The sequence below is a fragment of the Rhea pennata genome, chromosome 1, assembly GCF_028389875.1.
Source record: "Rhea pennata isolate bPtePen1 chromosome 1, bPtePen1.pri, whole genome shotgun sequence".
NCBI lineage: Eukaryota > Metazoa > Chordata > Aves > Rheiformes > Rheidae > Rhea > Rhea pennata.
In genome coordinates this window covers 83,025,649-83,048,487 of record NC_084663.1, presented here as the reverse complement: position 1 = coordinate 83,048,487, position 22,839 = coordinate 83,025,649, and the positions used below count along the sequence as shown (strand labels likewise).

General features: G+C 38.2%; 1 protein-coding gene across 1 annotated transcript; it reads left to right on the top strand.

Annotated features, from left to right (window-relative positions):
* The first annotated feature begins 1,979 nt into the window (after positions 1-1,979).
* NDUFA9 (NADH:ubiquinone oxidoreductase subunit A9) lies at positions 1,980-21,469 on the top strand. The gene is made up of 11 exons (XM_062593177.1): positions 1,980-2,056; positions 6,632-6,802; positions 7,694-7,791; positions 7,983-8,074; positions 10,917-11,058; positions 12,005-12,107; positions 12,852-12,919; positions 13,344-13,420; positions 17,092-17,187; positions 18,138-18,204; positions 20,850-21,469. Exons 1-11 carry the CDS (start codon positions 2,002-2,004, stop codon positions 21,018-21,020), a joined length of 1,140 nt encoding a protein of 379 aa, XP_062449161.1. The 5' UTR covers positions 1,980-2,001; the 3' UTR covers positions 21,021-21,469.
* The last annotated feature ends 1,370 nt before the right edge of the window (positions 21,470-22,839 follow it).

Here is a 22,839-nt window from a genome sequence, read left to right as displayed (position 1 = left end):
AAATCAGTAAGATGTTGTGATATGTAAAGACAAAGAGTAGTGAATATCATATGCTATAGAAATGAATGGTTCGAGCTTATCAGCATTTCTTTGAACTATTGATCATCCCATTTCAGAAAGGAACATTGCAGACTTAGGGAGATCTCATGGAAGGAAAAAAATAATTGCGGATTTTTGCCCAAATCCCTGAATCACCTGCTATACTACAGCTCTGGCAGAACGGCCACTTTAGATTTGTGTTGGGAGTTGAGCTAAAATTACTGCCAAAGATGGTGTCAAACCTGGAACAGATGATGTATCTCTTCATTAATAGTCTGTTGCCTTAGCCTTGATCTATTCTCTAGCCTAGTCTTAGAATTTTTTATGTATTCCTTTCCTGTGTATAGGTATGGAACTGCACAAAGTAAATGAGGACTAAGTCTCCACAGTGAGAGGTTCTCACTCAGGTTAAATCAAGAACAAAAACAGCCATGGGAGATGCAGGAATTAGATATTAACTTTTATGTAGATCTTCATAGTAGGATGGGTATCCAGTTTCGCTTTTTGACTTCTCCCTTTGCAGCAGATACAAGGGCAGCAGTAATGACAGGATTTACTGAAGCGAGTCTGGCAGGTTGGCTCACTCAGAAGAGCTGTGGTGAGATTGTCAGGCATAACGAAAGTGAAGAGAAAAATGGTAGGAAGGCTGTCTGGGGTCAGGAGGTAGAAGGAGCCTGCTTCTGTGATTCCTAGGAATCAGCAAAAGAAATGAGCACACCTAGTTTGATGTGCACTGTGTACCTGTCTTATATGTCAAATAAAAATGTGTGTTGTGGCTAGGAACTGGAGGTAGCCAGTGCTCATAGCAAATCTAGATTTTTGCCCAAATCTCTGAATCACCTGCTGTGCTACAGTTCTGGCAGAACTGCCACTTTAGATTTGTGTTGGGAGCTGAGCTAAAACTGAGCAAGTGTTTCGGAAATTGCACCAAATTAGCTTTATTGCCAGAAATATTCTCTGTTACACCTTTCACTGTGTTCATGTTTCGAAAGTATTTCGGTGAATATGAGCACTGCCTACACTAGTATAAGCCAGGTTACAAAAGAAAGATTATTTCTATTCAATGTAAATGAAAAGGAGATGGGAATCCATGAGAAAAATGTAGCTGTTGTAGTGCAAACAGTAGATTTAAAGTGCCCTGTATGTGTGGTTGTGATACAACATTCACAGCAGCACTTGCTGAGGGGAAAAAAAATCTCACTGAAATGTAGAAGACCTAGGATGACAGAGGGAGTGAAGAATTTTAGAGTGGCTAGATATCTGTAGAAGACAGGTAATACACAAAAATTAACATAACTGTTTAATCTCCGTTTAAGAGTAATTTAATAACGCCAGATAGTTCAAAGCATAAATAATGTTATTGAAAATGTTTTAAATTGGCCCAGCTCAACAATGGCCAAAAGTTACTGTCACTTAATTGTTGGACTTGACTCATTTCCAACTGGACTGCCATTCAGATGCTGGCAGAAGTATCTGTGAAACAGCAGTCCCTCTAGAGAGCTGAATAATTCCACCAGCAGGAACTAAGGGTCACACTTATACTGAAATTAATCTCTCTTGGGTGCTTCTGAAAATCTCCCTCTCGGTAGCTGTGAGTCTAAACCCACTCACCCTTCATAAATCTATCCCGAACCACAGCAGGTACCCTGGCAGACAGCCCAGCTCCAAAGCAGACAGGGGCAGAAGGCAGAAGAGCGGGCGCAGAGCCTGCCACTGCTAATGGCCACACCTCAGAGGAGAGAGCAAGGCTGCAGGCAACCATTGACTCAGGACGGCACGTTCCCTGACAGCCACATTCTGCGCATGCGCAGTTTGGATACGCGCCCTGGGGGCTCTGCGCAGGCATTCCCGACAGACACTTCTCCCACGGCCGCCTGGCCGATCGCTCCTGCGCATGCGCTGGCGGACAGATTTGGCCCTGCTTGCATTCCGTCCGCTGTGGGGGTTTGTGGGTAGGGTAAAATGGTGGTTGTGATGTGTTGCTGGTGGCTTTCCCGCCGTCTGTTGTCAAGGGCAGGTGAGTGTCACTGCTGTTGAGGGTGGCTGGCGGCTTGCTGTGTCCTACCCATATTCGCGATGCTTCTTTTGCTTGGGGTATCACTGGCAGCTAGGCTGCCTTTATGCTGTCTGCCTCGCTGGCATGAGATAGGACAGACCAGGCCAGGGCAGGCCAGCGGGTGCTGCGTGTAATGGCTAGTGGTGACCCCAAGGCATAGCCCCGTCTTTCTTCAGGTGAAGGAATATGGCAGCTCGGTGTCTGTCTGCTTCTGTGTGTTATGCTTTGCTTTGAAAGAAAGTGGGGTGTGCTAGGCTGTGCAGTCCTGAACTAGCTTATGCCCCTGGGCCCCCCTTGTCTCACTGCACCTTCTTTGGGTTAGGGCAGGATGAGGGAGCTCACAGGGCTGTGTGTGGACAGCAGCTGGCTAAATGATGCAGAAGCCATCTGTTTTTTGCCTTGTCGTTTTTGGGGAGCTGTAATTTGTAGCCTGCAGCAAAACAAAGAATTTGCTCATGCTGTGAGTTTATCTGCATGATAATAATGTTTCTCTAGGACTGTTAAAACCTCTGTATATGAAATACTGTCCAGCACGCTAAAGGTTTGGAATTTTTTTTGTGATTCTGTAGGTAGCCTTGACAGTTTGGCCTCGGTCTATAAGCATGCTCAGATGCCAAATTTATATTAAAATCCTGGATTTGAGTTTTTGCCACCAAATCATAACCTAATTTTAATTATACAGCTACAGCACATATTCATCTGTTATGAAAAATTGGCAAATGGAATTTTTTGGTGGCAAAGAACATGCTCTTAACTGCAATAGTGCTTATTTCCAATAGGAAGATGATTCTGGTTTACTGTGGACTTTGAAGATTTTATTCAGATCAATGTTCATAACCTGCTTCAAATAAGGATTATAACAGTACATATCTAGTGGCAAATAGACTCTAGTCAGTGAGGAAGAATCCTACCGTTGTGGGGCAAAAATCCCTGGGTAAGTCTGTGTTGCACACAAGTATAGGGCAAAAATTTAAGTAGTATGCTGAACCTGGAAACACTTGAAGAGCCCTGCAGCTTTGACAATCCATATTAATCTGTGTTATCTAGATTTACTAAGCTTTGCTTTTGGTAGGGCTCTGCACCATATAGATGGGCTTTCCCTGGTTGTGCATGTAGTGGCAGGATTTTTCTAGCTTGCTTTTGTTGGATATTGGATATCCTTAAAACCATAGAGCAGAAGAGCTAAGCTTTTCACTTATTCATTGCTTCTTCATCTTTGTTGTTATTCATATTGCAGTGGTAATTGGATATTTAGTTAGATTGTGATATACGATGAAGCTCCTATACCGTTATGAAACAAAAAAGATGTATACCCCTAAAAAGCTTACAGCATAAGGCAAGTAACAGCAGATGTATGGATGCATAGATAGAAAAAAACAAGATGGATATTATTTGTTAATGTGATGGTGATAATGAATTTTATAACATACTTTCAGTGAACTAAATTCCTATTGCTCTTGGTGGCAAAGGGTTGAAATGTTCTCAGCTATCAATAATGGAGACAGTGGTAAATCTTTAAATATGCATATTGTGCATATTTTCTTCAAATCTTGAGAAACATAAATGTATATGAACACAGTACTGACAACTACTCTGGGTCACCCAACTTTGTCTTTCACTCTCTCGAACAGGATACAAAGCAGCTATTTTGTGCACATGAGGGAATCCTGGTAATTATAAACAATCAAATACATTTCTTCGAATGAGTCTATCTGTCCTAAAACAAAATTAAATAGTAAAAACATGGTTAATAGAACTCTATAAGAATGAAGGTAGCAAGTTCATCCAACTGTCTGCCACAGTATTACCCTTTACAGAATCACAGAATAGTTGAAGTTGGAAGGGACCTCTGAAGATCATCTAGTCCAACGCCTCTGCTATTCAGTATCTCCAAGGATGGAGACCAGCGGAGTCTGTCTGGGCAACCTGTTCCTATGTACAGTCAGCCTTACAGTAAAGAAGTATTTTCTGTGTTCAAGTGGAATTTCCAGTGGAATTTCCTGCATTTCAGTTTGTTTCTGCTGCTTCTCGTCCTATCAGTGGCCATCACTGAAAAGAGTCTGGGCCTATCCTCTTGAGACTCTGCCCTTAGATATCTGTATACATTGATAAGATCCTGCCTAAGTCTTCTGCAGCTTGAACGGAGTCATGTCTCTCAGCCTTTCCTTGTGTAAGAGATGCTCCAGTCCCTTAATTATCTTAGTAGCCGTCTGTTGGGCTTGCTCCAGTAGCTCCATATCTCTCTTGTACTGGAGAGCCCAGAACTGGACGCAGTACTCCACGTGGCTTCACCAGGGCTGAGGGGCAGGATCACCTCCCTCAGCCAGAAGGAGGTGCTGGCAGCGCTCTTCCTAATGCAGCCCTAGATGCTCTTTAGCCTCTTTGCCACGAAGCCCCATTGCTGGTTCATGTTCAACTTGTCCACCAGGACCCCCAGCCCCTTCCTTGTAAAGCTACTCTGCAGCTGGTCAGCTGCTAACACTTAGCTTACTTGATATCTGCTATCTGGGAACCCATTGCATTGCCATCAGCTTTATTCTTTGCTGAGCATTTAGTGTATATGCTCCTGATTTCATCTGCAAATTTGTTTTGTAGTGGTTTTTTTTTCTTTTTTTGAATAAACGCAAAACCCACAAATATACAGGAATCTGAAAATAAAAACTGACAGTGCATTTTTCAATTGTGAGTTCAGCATGTTTTTCTAGCAAAACCAGAATAGTTGTATGACACACTCTCTGACACTTACTCACAAAAAAGTATGCTTCGTGACATCCAGTCTCATTAATGTATAAAAAGAGAAAGCTTTTTTATTTTTATATGAACAGAGGTGCTAAATGTAGGTGTTCTTCTGTTAAACTCCAGCAGATTTTTGGCAAATATTTTTATGGATGCTTATCACCGAGTATATTTTTCTTCATAGTTAGTCTTGGGGCCTTTACTTTGGCAATGGAGAGGCCCTGCCTATCTGTCACTTGGAGGCAGACACCATGCTCATTGTTTTTAAGCTTGGCTCCTTATCATAGGAGAGCTGCATTTTGGGAAGTCATATACCTACTTGATGTTTGTGTAGATGATGTCTTAATGCCAGTTGGCCAATAGAAACAGGAAAAAAATGTAATTTTCAAGGATATTAGATTAATTTGATAAAAGTTTAAAGGTTTATCTATTACTGCTTGCTTTGGTTAGGTAGATGTCAAACTGCCTCCTTGGGGGAAGGAGAGACAAGCTTTTGGGTACAGATTCTCCTTCTTCGGACACTGAAATCTTACTGGTGAATTTTCTGGTTTCAGTTGTATCAGCTGATCTAATAAAAATGTATTACGTGCCCAGACATACCCTGCCCGTTTTATCTCCTTAGAAAGTCATGACTATAACATCAATGCGACCCTCCAACCTGGCAATACCTAACCATATCTGGATCAAATTAACTCCCTCATTGCGCAAGTAGGATTTTTTTTGTTAACCTCTAAGTTGTCTGTCATTCTGATATCAAATACTAGTCAGGTTTTCACTGTTTCTTGTCATTCGAGTTGATAGAGGGAAGGTGAAACTTGTTTATCCTGATCCAGAAAATGCTTATAGCCGTGATTTATTGAAAATTCAAATGTCAGTTACTGTTTTTCTGTTAAATCCTCAAGCTGATTTTGTAGACAGCTCTTCTAGTCTGTTCTTGTCAACTGCAGTGTATCTGTAGTTTGTGCACTCTATACCTCATCCATTCCTTGCTTTTTCACCTGTCCTTGGAAAGTAAGAGCACTGACTTACAGTAACATTAAAAACTTCTAATTTCAAGATTCTCTTAAAAGGAGTTTATTTGTTCCTTTTGTCTAACTTGATTGGAAAAGAAGTACGTTCCTTCTCTTCAGACTCCCTATTTAGCCTATCTTGTCAATTTATATCACTATCTTAGCAATGTCTTATTTCAGTGGCTTTCAGCTTTTCATAGCTTGGTCTTTCTTGAGAAAATGGACAGTATTCCGTACCACATGGGTCTGGCTCTTTGCCTCTCTTAACTCCCCTCACTCTAGACCAGTGACAGGAGGTTTGCTATGTCCTCCAACCTTTGAGATTGCTCACTTTAGATTGGGGTCTAGTTAATTGCATTCTGATGTCTTTGTGCCACAGTTCCTAGGTGTGGGAGCATAGTGTGAAAATACTTAGGTGTGCCCTGCTTTTAGCCAGCATGGTTTTGGTAGTCCTTATTCTCTTATACTTTATGCCATAACTCGTACATCATGTGCCAGTGTTATCCAGTTAAACTTTATGTGCAGTTTAGGAACCAATGGTCTTAGTCTACTCCTTTCATGACTTAGTTTGGTCTTTGATTTTTAGCCACACCTCCCTCAAGCCCATTGTCTTCTGACTTATCTGGATTTCTTTGAAGTGGTCTGGCAGGAGTCTTGGCATGGGTAATTTTACTGAGGCAGGTTGGAGAAAATGGGTCTATAATGAGAAAATAACTTTCACTTTAGCTATGGAGTCACAATAGTAACTCTTAAGTTATATCACTTGCTTGCTCCCATTTTTGTGTTGTAGGCTCTGGTGTTTCTGTGTTAGCTGCATTGCCACCTAAATTGCAGCAACACCGCCAAGTCCATCATGCATTAATCCCTCATGGAAGAAGCGGAAGATCCTCTGTTAGTGGCATCGTGGCCACTGTCTTCGGAGCTACAGGTTTCCTGGGACGATATGTTGTCAATCGTTTAGGTAAGATTTTCCAGGAGTATCAATTAAAAATTCAGATGCTTAACCAAACTTTAGTCTTTCTTCAGGTTATAGAATAGCCCTAGATTATTATTATTTTTTTAATCTTAAAAATTGAGCAGTGCAGACATGTTCTGTGTGATATCTGTGTGATAAGTAATGAAAATAGCATAGTTCTAATGCAGGAAAATGCTGAAGCTTTTGGATATTGCTCAAAGCATTGTGATAAGTCATTCTCTTTCATTTAGTTTTTTTTTTTTTTTTTTGTTTTTTGCTTTTTGGATTTTTGGGGTTTTTTTTGAGCTCATGAGATGTAATTTTAAGAAGTGAAGCTCATAGTTGATTCTTCTTTTTTCAGCTATGTTATGACATTTTGCTAAAATGTTTGCAGCAATCTGGAGTTTGATCAGGATTCATTAGCATTGCCTTTATTAATTTATTTTTTTTTAAAAAAAAAATCTTTCCTTTTTTTCTTCTTTCTTTCTTTGTCCAGCTTTTAAAAATGCAGATTAAAATCTGTACGCATGAATATCCTTAGATGTGAAACATAATATAGTACCTAAAAATGTGTGTAATATGTACTGATTAAAAAGATCTTTTGTTTTACATGCTTATGCTTATTTTATTATTAGTTCACCCAGCTATTCAAGTACGTCCCTGCTTAAGAATTCCTGTGATACTATACTTTGAGAAACTTCTGTGCTACTTTTAGCTTTGCAGATGTCTATGCTATGCAGATAACGTTAGCTTTGCAGATGTCTATGTCAAGTTATCTATGTTTATTTGTTGTATTTTAATGCCAGTGAAGAAAAGGAAATGACATATATTCAGAAGATTGTCTCCTTAAAGTTATTTAGTAGTTTGATATAAGTGAAAAGTTCTTTGAACACTTAGGTCGCATTGGATCTCAAGTAATCATCCCCTATCGCTGTGATCGGTATGACCTCATGTATCTACGACCGATGGGTGACCTGGGGCAACTTCTCTTCTTAGTAAGTCTTTTGCTTTGGCGTTAGATCAAATACAATGCCATTGCTATACAAGGAAGTCTGTTAATCATTCTCAAAGTCAGAACTCTAGTTATTGTTTAGGCTTTAAATGGAAATGATGTGAAAGAGCTTTCTTTGAATATGCCTGTTTGCACGTTATCTCATCTCTTTCCTACTTGATTCTCTGGTTACAGGAATGGGACTGTAAGGATAAAGACTCTATCCGAAGAGCCGTGGAACACAGTAATGTCGTCATTAATCTCGTTGGAAAGGAGTGGGAAACAAAGTAATTTCTTATTTTTTCTTTATAGATCGATTTTCAATGTGTATTAGACAAGGTAGCAGCGTTTTACAGCGTATTTACAGTACACAGTGATACTGATATTTCACCTGCCTTCCATTATGCATAAGATAGAAATCTTGTGCATAAAAGTGCTCCCATTTCTTTGAATGATTAACTGCAATTTAGCTTATGATCTGCTCTCAGCAAGTACATTCTTTTCATAATTGTCTAATGCACAACTCTTGCTCTGTCAGACAGTTAAATTTACTGCTTTTGTACACTTTGCTGATGATGTTGGTGGGTAGCTTCCTGTAAGTGATAGAGGTTTACAGATCTGTGGGCTTATATTTATGGTATTACAGAAGTGGGCTTTCATCCTATCACTTTGGTGTACTTATTATGCTAGGTTATAATTCATCAGTTACAGTCAAATTTTTATTATTCTCTGGTAAATGTTAATAAATGGGAATAGCTAGTGGAACATTTCTGTGGGTATGATTAATAATTTCATTCTTTGGTAGAATTTTGGCACACATGCTGTTAGCGTCTTAAGCAATTTTCTTATACTGATAACTTACTGATCTTATAAATATTTACTTTTTTAAATCCATGAAATATAATATTTATTTTAGGTTAAAAATACCTGTAATAATCTGTGTTTTTTTGCCTGCAAGTAAGTCTGCTTTACTTAAAGCCTTGTTAGTGGAGAACTGCCAGAGAAGTACTTGTTAATTGTGTGACTTGCCTTTGTGTGGAACATAATTTTTCTATTGTAGAGACAGAAACTGATGTTAGATCTCAATTTAATCTATATTTATAAGCCTAATGCCTCTGTTGCCCACTTTTGTGGACAGTCATTTGGTGGTGTCTCAAACTAAAATTATTTTTCCTAAAATACTTTGTCTATTGGCAAGCATCCATTTCAACTTATATATGGTATTTGACTAGACAAGAATAACTTCTGGGGGGCACTCTAATTTGGCATTCAAATTTGTAGAGGGCCTTTTTTTCTGATGTCATTTACCCCTTTATCCCACTGCTGGAGTTTATAGCATAGTTTAATTGGGGGAGGGGAAGACCACAACCCATTCTAACTTTGATTTTTGTATATCTGACAAAATTTTTGGTTCTTTTTGTCTTTTTTTTTTTTCCCCGCGAGGCTCTGGGAACAAACCAACCTGCCAAAATTAGTGCATGCTGTTACGAAAATACAAATATGAAACTTTAAACTCTTATTACTGTCAGAAGTGAATAATTTCAATTAATAACTACATAATCTCCATTTATCATTCAGATACATTTTTCACGTGTACTTTCTTCCTCCAAATTTCTGGGCTCATGTGAAATATGTGGTTTAAATAAGGGACAGCTACTTGGTTATTAAAATACAGCCTTCTGGAAGTGCAATAACAACAAAAAACATTTACTGAAGTTTTTTTTTTTTTTTTTTTTTTTTTTTTTTTTTTTTTCCAAGAAGACCCAAACCTAGTCACTGTGGTCTCTTTCAACAGTGCCAAAAATAGAGAGGGGTCTTCATACATGTTAAGGACATTTAGGTTTTCCAATAGTTACTACTATTATATATGTATTAATTGCCGTGTTGATGTTAATGGTGATACTGGAACCCTGCCATAAAATTCTGTGTGGTTCAGTTGAATATGATGTAAGACTAACCATTGTAATCATCCCATAACGTATGAACAATATAAACAGGAAAAAAAATTAGAAATGTAAATCAGCCAAAAAAGTAAAACCTGCCGTTAAATACTTTCCTCCTTGCCAGTTACTATTATACAGGCTCATCTGTGTATACTATGTTGTTTGAGAACTCCATAGCTACGGGAGGGATGTTGTTCATTCTTGTGTGATTCTAAAATCTATTTTTGTGAGTAGAACAGGAGTAATGGTTCCCAGGATCAGATTAGCTATTGATGGATCTAAAATAACTTTTTATTTTTAAGGCTTTCTTTAGACTTTGGAGGGATATGAAGAGTTGTGGGAGTACATAAGAACAGAGACAGGCATTTGAACAAAATGTCTGTTACCCAAAAGCAGATGTAAAAAATGGAGCAGGCTGCTTGCAAGGATGGTATCAAAATGTAAGAAGTCAGTTGTGCGCCTCCCCCCACCCCTCTAGTCTTGGGATAGTTGGAAGGAATTGGTGGTTGTTGCCAGGCTATAGTGTCACTTTTGCTTGGAGACTGAGCTTCTGTATTATTTTTAATCAGATGCCAAACAAGATTACAGTTGAATCCCCTAATTTAGGCCCCTTGAATACCATAAACTGAGTATTCTTCTCCATTGGTCCTTTACAGCTTCTGTGAAGCTGTTGTAACTACTCCATCTATGCAAAATTTTACATTATTTAAGTACCTGTGAGTTCTTTGATGTGTTTCTGTCCAGTTTCCAATTTCAACACCTGTCCTGTCTTTGAGCTGCTCTGTAATTGAGGGTGTCAAATCAAGTCAGATTTTAAACAGGTGTTGGGGAAACAGACAGCTTTGCTCAGATTTTAAAAAGCAGTACTTTAAAAAAAAGTTTTCAATTGAAAATAGTTTTTTAATTTGTCACGGAGAAATGGGCAAGAGGTTTTCAAGTTGTAGTTTAATCTTAGAGGAACAAACAAGTGACACTATTACCGTAATAGCAGTTTACTGTTGTATTTGATTTGCATCACGTTTTTGTTTTGTGAAGAGTCTGTAAAGGGAACTTGCTAAGAAAGGGCCTCAAAATAGGTTTGTGAAATATGTTCAGATTATAACTGAACAGCGAACATGTTATTAGTTGCTTTTGGTTGGCAATGACTGTTGCTCTTAAACTAAAATTTGTGTTTGTCTTGTTTTAGAAACTTCAGTTTTGAAGATGAATTTGTAAATATTCCTAGAAGTATTGCCCAGGTAACTAGGGAAACTGGTGTGGAAACACTTGTGCATATATCTCACCTGAATGCTAGCATGAAGAGTCCTTCCAAATACCTCAGAAGTAAAGTAAGTATTGAATTCCTTTAAAGCACTCTCCAAAAGTATATTCAAAAAAAAATCTCTGTATGAATTTTCTTTACTAAATAATCTTTTCCTCAGCTGAAGGTAATTTCTGTGTGTTACGGGCTTAAATTGTATGCTTCCTGGAGCTACAAATCCTGCTCAGTACTTCATCTGCTTTGAAGGGAAGTAGATTATGTATACTTTTAAAACCCTTCCTTCCTTCCATCCTTGCATATGTCCTACATGTACAATTACTGTCACTACGAAAGAGGAACTAGTTTGGTGATGGGATCTGAAATCAGTCCTAACATCTAAGACCAGAATGATCTAGCAATTGTAAGTACGTAGTTGATGCCAAAATGACTGTTGCAAGGACAGATGAGTGACAAAATTATAGGTCTTTGTAGTGGGATTGTTACCTGTTTCAGTAAAAAAAGAAAAAAAAATGTTTTCTCTCTCTCTTTCTTTTTTTTCCATATGGATGCTGTCCCAGTTTCGATTTCTTTCTTCTTCTTTTTTTTTTTTTTTTTTTAGGCCACTAGCACTAGATTCTGTTGTTTTACTTTACAGTATGAATACAGTTTTCAAAGCAGAGTTTAAATATGGTATCCATCAATGTGCAATGACTCTATGGGATAGTTGGGCTTCATTATATTGACCAGTCCTATGTGGAAAGCAGATAGCTACTACTGAATTTCAAATTGTGCATAAGCTATTCTTGGAGTGTTCCAGTAATGTACTAGGGATCTGGGCTTTCTGTGAGACCTGCTCATACCAAAACATTACGAAGCTGAAATTGGTCAAATAGAAATAGTTTTGTGCTACTACCAGTATTATTTCATTGAGTGCTGTAGTCAGGATGCACAGAGTTCCGAAAGGGACTATTCTGGCTTATTCAGAATGGGTCTAATTCACAACTTTGCATATATTCATCTTAATTTAATGACAGGCAGTTGGAGAGAAAACAGTGAGGGAAGAATTTCCAGATGCTATAATTCTGAAGCCTTCTGAGATGTTTGGGAGAGAGGACCGCTTTCTCAATCATTATGCAAGTAGGTGTTCTTGAAGTAAAGTCTATTTGTTTCCTTCCTAGAGGAGAAAGGGGAAAATGCAAAATTTTCTTTTTGAAAAGCAGAAAGATATATTTTTTCAGAAAAAGACTGTATTTTGTTAGCTGTACTGCACACTGTGAAGTGAAAAATAGAATAAATTTTCACCTTACAATGAAATGGTAGCTTCTGAATTCTTTCACAACCCAATTAGACTAAGTGATGGTTTGATTTTATATATTATTACTGTTTGTTTAGATTGTTCTCAGTTAATGTGTGAGCTAAGGTTTGAAATTTTACATCTGAAATGAATTTTTCACATTGATAATTCTGGAATGTAAAAATTGACTACTACTACTGGGTTTATACAAAGCAACAGTAATGACTCTGTATCAGCAGCAAAATTGCTAGACAACACAGAGCAGGATTTGTTTGTATCTCACAAAGTTGAGAGATCTCTGAACGATGCTGGGTAAGCAGTAAACACAGTTGTGGTGGTTTTTGATAGGGAAAACTGAATATTAATTGAAAACAGAGGTACTGAAGTTGAATAGTAGTGCTTTTTGTTTGGGAGTTTATGTGAGTTTGTCTTTTTTTTTTTTTTTAATAAAGTCATTGTTCAGGAAATATCCACACCGTAGGTGCATTTTGGATTTTCTTTTTTTAAGCTACAGTGCAGCATGTCAGTTGTTTGCCTATTGAAAGGATTCAGCAATTTTGAAGTTACTTACATGTATCTCTATTCAGACATGCGCTGGTTTGGTGGTGTGCCTCTTATTTCTTTGGGCAAAAAGACAGTGAAGCAACCGATATATGTAAGTTTTGCTGAAAAACAAGACAATCCGAAATTGTATGTGTGTTTGTGTGGGGGGGGGGAGCGGGGGGGAGGGGAGAAGGGAGGGGGCGGAGCAGGGCAGGAGGGGGAGGAGCAGAGAGAGGGAGGAGAAGGAGGGAGGGGAAGAGAGGGGGAGGGAGGGGAAGAGAAGAGAGGAGGGTGGGAGGGGGAGGGAGGGGAAGAGGGGGTAGGGGGAGAGAGGGGAGGGGGAGGGAGAGGGGAGCGGGGGAGGGGGAGGGGGAGGCGGAGCGAGGGGGGGGAGGGAGGAATTCTCCCCTCTCTCTCCCTCTTCCTCTCCCCCCCCCCCTTCTCCCTCTTCCTCTCCCCTCCATCACTTCTAGAAGAAGGGTGTGTCTGTATTTTTGTATTTTCTAAAGGTTATTTTCTCTATTTGTTTCTCACAGGTGGTTGATGTTGCGAAGGCAATTATTAATGCAATTAAGGATCCTGATGCTAAAGGGAAAACATATGCCTTGGCTGGGTAGGTTACTTTTCTGATTCTAATTAACTGAAGTACTTCTTTTTGGTGTTGTTCTTTGGCAAGCTCCACAGCATATTTAATTTCTTCATCCATGCGCACAGTTTTAGCTGCAATAAATTCCACCTCCTTTTTGGGAGGAAAAATGGCTCAAGATGTTATTGTGAATGAGCTGATAAACCTATTTTGGGCCCCATTGCATTTAATGTTATATATATTGATTTACAGAAATAGGCAGTCTTGAAAAACTTACTAGACAAGATAGGTGGAAGAGAGGGATTCAGCTTGTGGGCAAATAGTATGAGTTCAGCATGTCTGATATTCTGGGATAGGTATCTGTTGGACATGATAGAAAACTTCTTTTCTGGACTGGTTATGAAGATTGATATTTACTTTACAGAACTAAGAAATAAAATCCATGCATATAGTCAGTATCATGTAGAACAAGTGAAAGAGCAAACAAATCTTCAACAAAACTTTCCAGAATTTAAAAGCAGGGCCAGATATGCACATGTACTAATGGAGAAAGCTGTAACTTTGGAGAAAAATCTCCTTAAAATGTGTGGAAAATGATCTGGAATAAGAACAGATAGAGATAGTGGATCCTTTTGAATAGTCTGTGTACAAAAAAATCCAAGGTCATTAGCTCTAAGAAAAAAGGCATGGTAAAGGCTAAGGTTCATGTTTCAATATCATAATGTGGCATTGGAGTGGGTTTTTATCCAATACATGTGGCAAAAAGAGCTTTACATATGTTGAAGATGAAAACAGTTGCTAATTAGCCAAGTTGCAAATGATGCTGCACACCCCTTATTTCTATTGTATACTTATCTTTCTGTCTTCCTCGCTTTTAAGCTGGAAATATATTTAGTCTGGAGTTTGCAAACAGGGTGTCAATGACTTGTTTTTCCATATTCATTTTCTGATGCTTCTACACTGCCAGCTCTTTAACCAGCAATGATATCTGTACTATAGGGGTAGTCCTTCACTTTTTTCAGTACTGTAACTAAGCTGTTGAGGAAGATGTCATAGCAGACAGACTAGGTGTGCTGGTGTACTGTAAAAAGCTGCAGGTCTTCAACTTTCTGTAGGTCATGATGAGGAGCTTCTATGCAAAAACCATTGAAGTAAGATGAAGAAGTCAGTAAGGGTCTGAAAGAACTAACAGCCATGATGAGGTTACTAAGTAACCTGAAGTTGCTTTCAAATCATTGGGATGATGTAAAGTGCCATCCTAAACAAGTGGAAACCAATGCTAGGCAGACGACCATTCAGAAAGACTTCTTATTGAAGAAAACTGATACATATGTATCAGATGAGCACAACCAATGCAGAAATACACCTGATTCAGAAGACTTTCCAGCAAACATAGATGTGCTGGAATTAACCTTTTGCATGACTGCTTTACTTGCTGGTGGCAAACTTGAATATAAGTCGACATATACTCAAAGTTCTTTTACCAGACAAAGAAAGAGACATGCTTTTGCCTTCCTTGCTTTGTCTGAGCAGAAACAACTGTTCCAACTGCAGGAGAGAGTGAGGATTGTGTAAATAAAACAGTTTGCAGCCAAATGCAAGGGCAGTTGGCTAAACTTGGAAAGTATTCTTACACTTATTACAGTTTCAAGGTCTCATTTTATTGGCAGTTTGTGGAAGGCCAGCACAGCAGTTCAATGCCCAGGTTTCAGAGGCAGGAATTCAAAGAAAGATGCCCAGCTTTCAGTGCAAGGAATTTAGAGTTTCAGGCACCTAGCAGGCACCTGTCAATAAATGATTGTCTGAACTGAAGGTTGTAATCAAGCCTGCAGGGCTTGAATAAAGCTATATAAGGCTTTTTTCTTTCTTTCTTTACAGGAGTTAATAGTTTGAGATTTAAAATATTGATCTCATAAAAGAACATTGTTCTAATCTGTGGTAGAATGCAATTTTGACCATAACAGTTGGTGGTGGCATTGCCATTTCTGAATGACTGAGGGTTTTCTACATTCTTTTTTTTGCTTCATCCACTTCTTAAATCTTGTTTTGAATGCTAATGCTCTGTAGAGCTTAGAGTCTGCTTGCATTGTGATTAACATAAAAAGGCTCTGGTGTGATATTTTTCTTAGTGGTGTTACTATTCGATAATCAGTAGAGGAGCGAACAGTATTTTTCTTTATTTTCATGTTTTTAAGTATGGCTGTGCTATATTGCCCCAAGTGTTCCTGTCTATTAGGATGGAACTGAAATGGACTTTTACCAGCTTAGGATAAATAAGCATGAGAATGCTAAGATATAAAGGCAGAAAATGTTTTAAAAATCACTAATGAGTACTTCAGTGTCTTTCTTTCAACTAAGTAAGTAAATTGATGTTATCTATTTTTTGATTTCTTTCAGAAGTTTTATTAAAAGAGTAAAACTACTACCTTGTTTCTGATGATACTCCTTTAAGTAACTTCATAAATTCAAATCTCAAAGGTTCAGTAAACACTGAGATCAACTTGGACCTCAAACCTTGAAATCAGATCTTTAGTTTTGATAAACTGAAATTCATATTACTTGCATCACAGTCTTGGAATTCTGGACTGTTTGAATAGTTCGGCATCTTTAAACTGTCTACTCCAACATGATTTCATTCTTCTGGGATTTGAGATCTGACAGTAATTCAGTATCTTCTATTAAAAAAAAAGTTGAAGATGAAAAAGATACAGTCTTAGGTTTAGGAAATGGTCCATTGCAAGGTGATTGTTATCTCACTGAGGCCTTCATCTTAGCTGAAAAGCGATAGCAAATCATTAGAAGAAAACTTCTAGTGTACTTGTTACTGTCCTGATTGTGAACAGCAGGATGGAATTTTGAAGGCTGAAACACCAAGTGACACATCAGAGCTCAGCAATGTGTTCTGGGGTGTCATCGTGAAGATTTTCAGAATGTTTTGAAATGCCAGCAAGTTGTCTTAAAAGCCATGGGGATATTTTTCTGTCAGTCTGAGTCATCTATAAAGCCAGAATGTCAAAATGCCAAGGCAATGCCATAACAGGAAAGGAATAGGAACTCCTAATGGTGTATGTTTCTCTTAATCTACTGCAAGCATGCAGGAAACCTGATTGCTTCTTTCCCTCCATTTTAGGAAGGATAAATGCATTCTTTTGAGGGAATTTAGCTTAGTTTCTTCCTCTCGCTCTTGGAAAGAACACTATGTTCTTAGTAAAGTGAATTAATTTCTTTGCTGCCATTTGTTACCAAAAATGGGATGTTTTGTTAACAAATCTTATTAAGTTCACAGTTTGTTTTCTAGCTTCCTTCCGTTGCAAGCTGCTGAATGGGATTCTACAAATTCAGTCCTGTCCCAGCGCTGAAAATCTTGTATTTGGAATTTGAGTCAATCCTTATATGGCGGAACTGCTTTGAAAGCAGTGCTTTAAAAGCATTCAGAATAAATTTCATTGTCTGTTGAAACAACTTTGCAGTTGATGAAGTATATTGTTACCATCACTGGTGCATGATGATACATTTTTCTAACTTAATTTCTCTTTATTTCAAACAGTGTAGAATCTTTAGAACCAGAATTTGCTCCCCTTTTGTGAGGAAAATGGCAAATCCTATAGAATGAAGAAAACAGGCCATTGATAGGTATATTTAAATATATACAAAAAAATTGAATTCCTTTTTTCTTTTTTTTTTTTTTTTTTTCCCAGACCTAATCGATACCTCCTTTATGACTTGGTAGAGTACACCTATGCCGTGTCTTTTCGAACCTTTTTTCCATATCCACTTCCACGTCCCCTTTATCAGTAAGTGGAATTTTTCTCTAAGAACTTATGATTCATCAAGTAGCATAGAACCATAAATAACTATTGTGCTGGTCATTTAATATTGTCAATGTTGTTTAATATTGTGGGATTGTGAAGACTGGCTTCTCCCTAAGTACTCAAGAGTTAACTTTGAGTCTTCTGCTCAGAAACAAGTCTGCCTGTTAGGGTATTAAATGTGTCCTTGTAAAAGACTTAACAAAACTATTTATTACAGAGTTATTGGATGGTCTTGCTTTTAGTGAGTCAAGAAGAAGTAAAAGGTCCAAAGTATAGACTAATACTAGAAAATTAAGTGAACTTTTAATAGTACAACAGAGAAAATCTATGTGTATACTGTTGACTGTAGGCTCCGACAGATTTTTTTTTACAGCTGCTTAATGTATTGCTACTGTCAGCTCTCCTTCCTGTCTGTTGAACACTGCCATCCTGGAAGCAGAATTGGTATCAGGATGTGTATGTGTGTATCTTAACTGTTCTATTTAAATCTTTTAATTTGAGCCAATGGTGGAGGTAACTTTGTATTCAGATACTGGCCTGTAAATTCGAGCAATGCAGTGTTGAACTCACATTTCTTTGTCTGTGATATGAGGGTAGTAACATCTTTGGAAGATAGTAATAAATGGGGAGGGAGTAAGAGAAAGGTGTAGTACCACTTCAGATGGCTACAGTAGATGTGTTTTGAAGGCTCAGTTTGTATGCACTGAACTTGCATCTGCAGTTTTGCATCTTACACATTGGAGGCACTGAGGTGGTAAATGGGGGGGAGACCTATCTGCTAAACTACAACTAATGAGTAATAGTGCTTTAAAAAGTGCTGTATAAATCTGAGCCTTGGCTTAGTCCTTAAGGTAAAATCAGACATCCTTTTGAAGAACTACCTTGAGCACTATATTGTGACTATACTTCTAAAATACTCTTTCTGATTGCAGTTTAATTGCAAGATGCTTTGAGATTAATCCGTTTGAACCATGGTTAACACGAGACAAAGTGGATCGGGTAAGTGTAGGACAGCCCTAAAGTTGTTCTTGCAAATGTTTTGCTGTGTGCTTGTAACCCTCACTTACAACTTTGCCGTTCAAGGAGTGATGAAATGCATGCCCTTTATGTGTTGCAGGATTTCAGTCAATTCATTAACTAGAATTTGATTATAACGTGTTGCTTTCAGACTGTGTGAGCATTGTACAACCACTTACATTTTTGAAGATGTTTATAAGTCACCTTCCTTCATAAATGGCTATATTTTTTTGCTATACAATTAATTCAGCTACTCTTTTGCAATCTCACAATTATCTGTTCGGGCCTACTATGCTTCAGAGGGGATGTACTATCAAAGGAGTCTGGAGACTCCTCTGGTCTAGTCTTGCAAAGGCTTAGTAGGAGATACCTTAAAAAAAAAAATCAGTTAATCTGTATCATTAGGATATACTCTTTATTGCTAGCATTGGTGGAGGAAGAGTAGTTAACTTTCTCTAAATATATTTAATAAAGGTTGAAACAACTGGTGGGAGGGTTATAATAGCAAAAAGTAACATGGCAGAGGAGAGCCCATCCTTTTAGGTGTTAAAACTGGTCAAGGCTGCTTGCTTTTTCCAAAGGAAGGGTGGGGAGAAACAATATTCAAGACAGAAAAGCCAAAGTCAAAATCCAATGTACAGCTGGATTTTTTCCTTCCTTCTTGGGGATGGATACTTCCCACTTCAGGTAATTAGTGAGTTTAGGAACCTCTAGCTGCATTCGAATCAGTAGCATTGTGCTTATACTATCCAGATAATACAATTTTTAACAACTTAAGTAATGCTTAACATTGGACTCCATAACTAATGAAGAAGTTGAAACTTCATGTTTATTCCTGACTTCTCAGAGTGTGTGAGTAGTGGAGTATGTGGACAAAGAAGTTGCAAAAAACAGCTGCAAATAAGGAAATGGTGGATTTAACAAGTGTTAATGTCAAAACTATTGGCCTGTATAGGTAGAGGTGTGCACTGACACTCTGCTACTTACACACTATGCATGCTATTCTTGAAAGTTGGCAGGTTGCCTGCAAAGTTGAAATTTTGATGTCTTTTCTTCTGATGCAGTATCAATAGCCTATTTTGATCTGATCATCCCAAATTTAATTGGAGATAGGGTACTTCTGCGAGTCTGTGGGAACTTGATCGTATTCATAGAGCTATTTATTGAATAGCTGTAAGCAATTAGCTTCTGTGTTTAAATTTCTCCTTCTGTGAAATAAACAACAGTTTCCTATTCTGTTGTAAATCATTTTGAAAAAAACAGGGGCAGTAAATATAGTAAAGAAATTCAGTTTTATTCATGGTTTAGTGCAAAGCTTTTCTTCAAACTACAGACCCTCCCCCATGTAAGAGAGAATTGCCATCATCACTGTGTTGACTGTATAAACCTGGGCTATAGATGTAACATCTTCTGAAAACCTCTAACTGCCTGTATAATTTATAGGGTAAGAAATATTTCATAGAAGAACCTTGTCTCTAAAACTACTGCAATTCAGCTACCATAAAAACCATAGGAACCATAAACTGAGTAAACCAACCTATCAAAGGTGATAATTCAATGTGAGTTTTCTTGACAAAGTAGGATTAATATAATTGCAGTTCAAATATGCCTTTGTAAGTTTGACCTAAACTTCTTGATAATGTTTAGGTGAAGGAGAGGAAGAAGAAAACTCTTACACCTGTTACTGCTCTTCATTCCTAAGTCAAAATTTGAAGGATTTTTTGTAGAGGTGCAGAACATCTATACCGTCTATTAAAGTAGACTAGATGCTTAATATCTCTGAAAATTAGGCCATAGTTCTGTAGGGCCACATTGAATAGTTCCTCCCAAGAAAAAACAAATGCCCAGAATAATGGTCAGGGATCTGAGATCGATAAATAGTCAGCTGAGCCCACAATTATGATTGAATAGCTCTTTAGATCAAGTACAAGACCATAGAATCGTAGAATCAGTAAGCTTGGAAGGGACCTCTGGAGGTCATCTAGTCCAAACCCCCTGCTCAAGCAGGGTCACCTAGAGCACGTTAGACAGGGTTGCATCCAGGCGGGCCTTGAAAATCTCCAGAAAAGGAGACTCCACAACCTCTCTGGGCAACCTGGTCCAGTGCTCTGTCACTCTCACAGTGAAGAAATTCCACCTCACCTTCAGGCAGAACTTCCTGTGGTTCAGTTTGTGCCCATTGCCTCTTGTCCTGTCGCATGAGACAACTGAAAAGAGTTTGTCCCTGTCCCCTTGACACCTTCCCTTCAGATACTTACACACATTGATAAGATCCCTCCTCAGTCTTCTCTTCCCCAGGCTAAACAGGCCTAGCTCTCGCAGCAAGATGTAGCAGTGTGTTGTATTGCAGAGTTCTTTCTTCTGACATTTCACCTCAGCAGCCTTTGTTAAAAGAAGCATTTCAAATGAAAATCTAAGTAATTGCAATTGAATCTCCCAGGACCTGCCATCTGTAGGAAGTTGTTCTGAAGTGTATGAAAATTTTTCTAGTGCTAGTTTGTTTCCATAAAAGAAAAAGGTGATCTCAAGTGTAAGTACATAGTATTTTCTAGTATATACATAATTACATTGACTATAATGCTGTTCATTCTGTCAAGTGATTTCCCCTCTCTCTTTTTTTGTTTAAGTTTCACACAACTGACATGGCATTTCCTGATCTTCCTGGTCTGGAGGATCTGGGTATTCAACCAACACCTCTAGAACAAAAAGCAATTGAAGTTCTGCGCCGTCATCGCAGATACCGCTGGTTGGAGGCTGAGCTGGAGGAAGCAAAACCAGCAAAGACATATCCCATGTAACAGTTGTCAAGGTTGTTACTCATGCTTCTTAAACAGCCTTTCTGTGACCTGGTTTGGAGAACTGTGTACATGCTGATTAAAATCCATTAATCACGTAAACTATATTTCACTAGTGTTACTGTCTCATTCTTAATTATGGAGGAATTTCAGAGATATGTAATTCTTCTTTTAAAAGATCGTGAAACCAATTTTCGTATTGTTCCTTAGTTTGTGAGCATTAAGATATTGGGGTGAGGGGCAGTGTGTCATGCATCTATAGCCAGTTTCTCCCTGTATTTTCAAAGCAAGCCTTTCACTGGGTTTTAGTAAGTGCTCTCCTTAAATGATTTGAAGAACATTAGAGTTCAAAACTGTGTGGTCTGGAATACGTCTTTTCTGGTAGGCTGAACCAGTACTGCCACCTATTCAGATTATCAGGTATGAAATAAAATCATTATTGACTATTTTGAGCTTTGTTTCATCTGTCCTGAGCTGAATTACTATAAAAAATACCAACCAAAATAGTATATGCTATTTCTAACTTCAAGAAAGGTGGATTAGACAGGCAAACAAGTTACAAGCAAACTACATGTTGGCTGGCCTCTTGTGATAATTCTGTGTGCTGTGGCTTATAGACATGAGAAAATGTGTCATTTTCCTCCGTTCTTTGAATTTGAGAATCTCATTATTTTGAGATGCTCAGAGCTTTTAGGTGTTGAGGCATTGCCTTGATTTTTGGCAATGGGGATAAACTTTGCTTTAAAGTGTAATAATAATAATTTAAAGATCAAAGAAAGAGCCCTTCCTGAATTTGACCAAGTACTGTGCTTTCTGTTTAGTCAAATTTTTGGTTAAATTTTGACAGGGGCACCATTAGGTGTGATGCAGCTTGGACTGAGTAGAGATCTAGATCTTCTATTTTCAGTGCAGTGTTCTGATGGCCGAGAAAACTGAAGGAAGAAATTCCTTGAAGCAAGGGAACTACTAGTTCTGGGAGAAGGCCAAGTTGCATTAACTAGGATGGGCTTAGATTGGTGAGAAACCTGATTTTAGTTGGGGCTGGGAGAGGGGATGCAGTGAGTGACAGAACATCTTGTGTTTTCACCACCAAGTTTCCCACTATTTGCCTCTGTTGGATATGACATCAGGAGAAGAGGAACTGGGACAAGGTGGACAGATGATTAAAGGTAAAAGCCTAACGGTGGTAGAGGAACTTGAAGTGGAGATTGGGGCTGAGTAGATGATTAAAACGGAGCATAGAGGAAGAAAAATTAGCAGCTTGAAAAGAGCAATGGCAAAAAGGCCAAGGCAGGAGAAGTGCACAAGTCTCTGTATTATATCACAGTCAGTGTTGGAGCAAAAGATCAGAATCTCAGTTTCTCTGCTTTCAGCAAACTACTGTGAAACCATAGGCAAAGTGATTGTTTAATTTCAGCAGTGCCCAGTGTTCTTTGATGTGTAACCTACTACTTGTAATGAGCAGATTCATGTGATAGTATGGATTTTCTGATCCTACCTACTTGTGTTGGCTTTCCTGTTTGTTTGGTTTTTTGTTTGTTTGGGTTTTTTGAGATAATGTTTTAAAATGTTTGCCAAGTCACACATCAAAGGCTAGCAAAAACAAGAAGTGAAGTGCGTACTGTTGATTTGATCCTTAGTTTTAATTTTTTTTTTTATTTGATTGCATGTTTTTTTCCATAGAACCCTATCTTTAAATGGCCTTGTTTGAGCTCATTTGATATATGTGGCATATACTTGATTTACTGCATGTTATTCAAATTCTACTGTGAAAATGGTATTTTTAGGATCATCTTACATGGACTGCAGAAATGCAAAGTTA

Bases quoted from the DNA above. Each gene is read 5' to 3' on its own strand.
- NDUFA9 (XM_062593177.1), top strand. From the start codon at position 2,002: ATGGTGGTTGTGATGTGTTGCTGGTGGCTTTCCCGCCGTCTGTTGTCA. The intron at 11,059-12,004 runs GTAAGTATTGAA...ATTTAATGACAG, and splicing joins CCAAATACCTCAGAAGTAAA to GCAGTTGGAGAGAAAACAGT. The intron at 12,108-12,851 runs GTAGGTGTTCTT...ATCTCTATTCAG, and splicing joins CTTTCTCAATCATTATGCAA to ACATGCGCTGGTTTGGTGGT.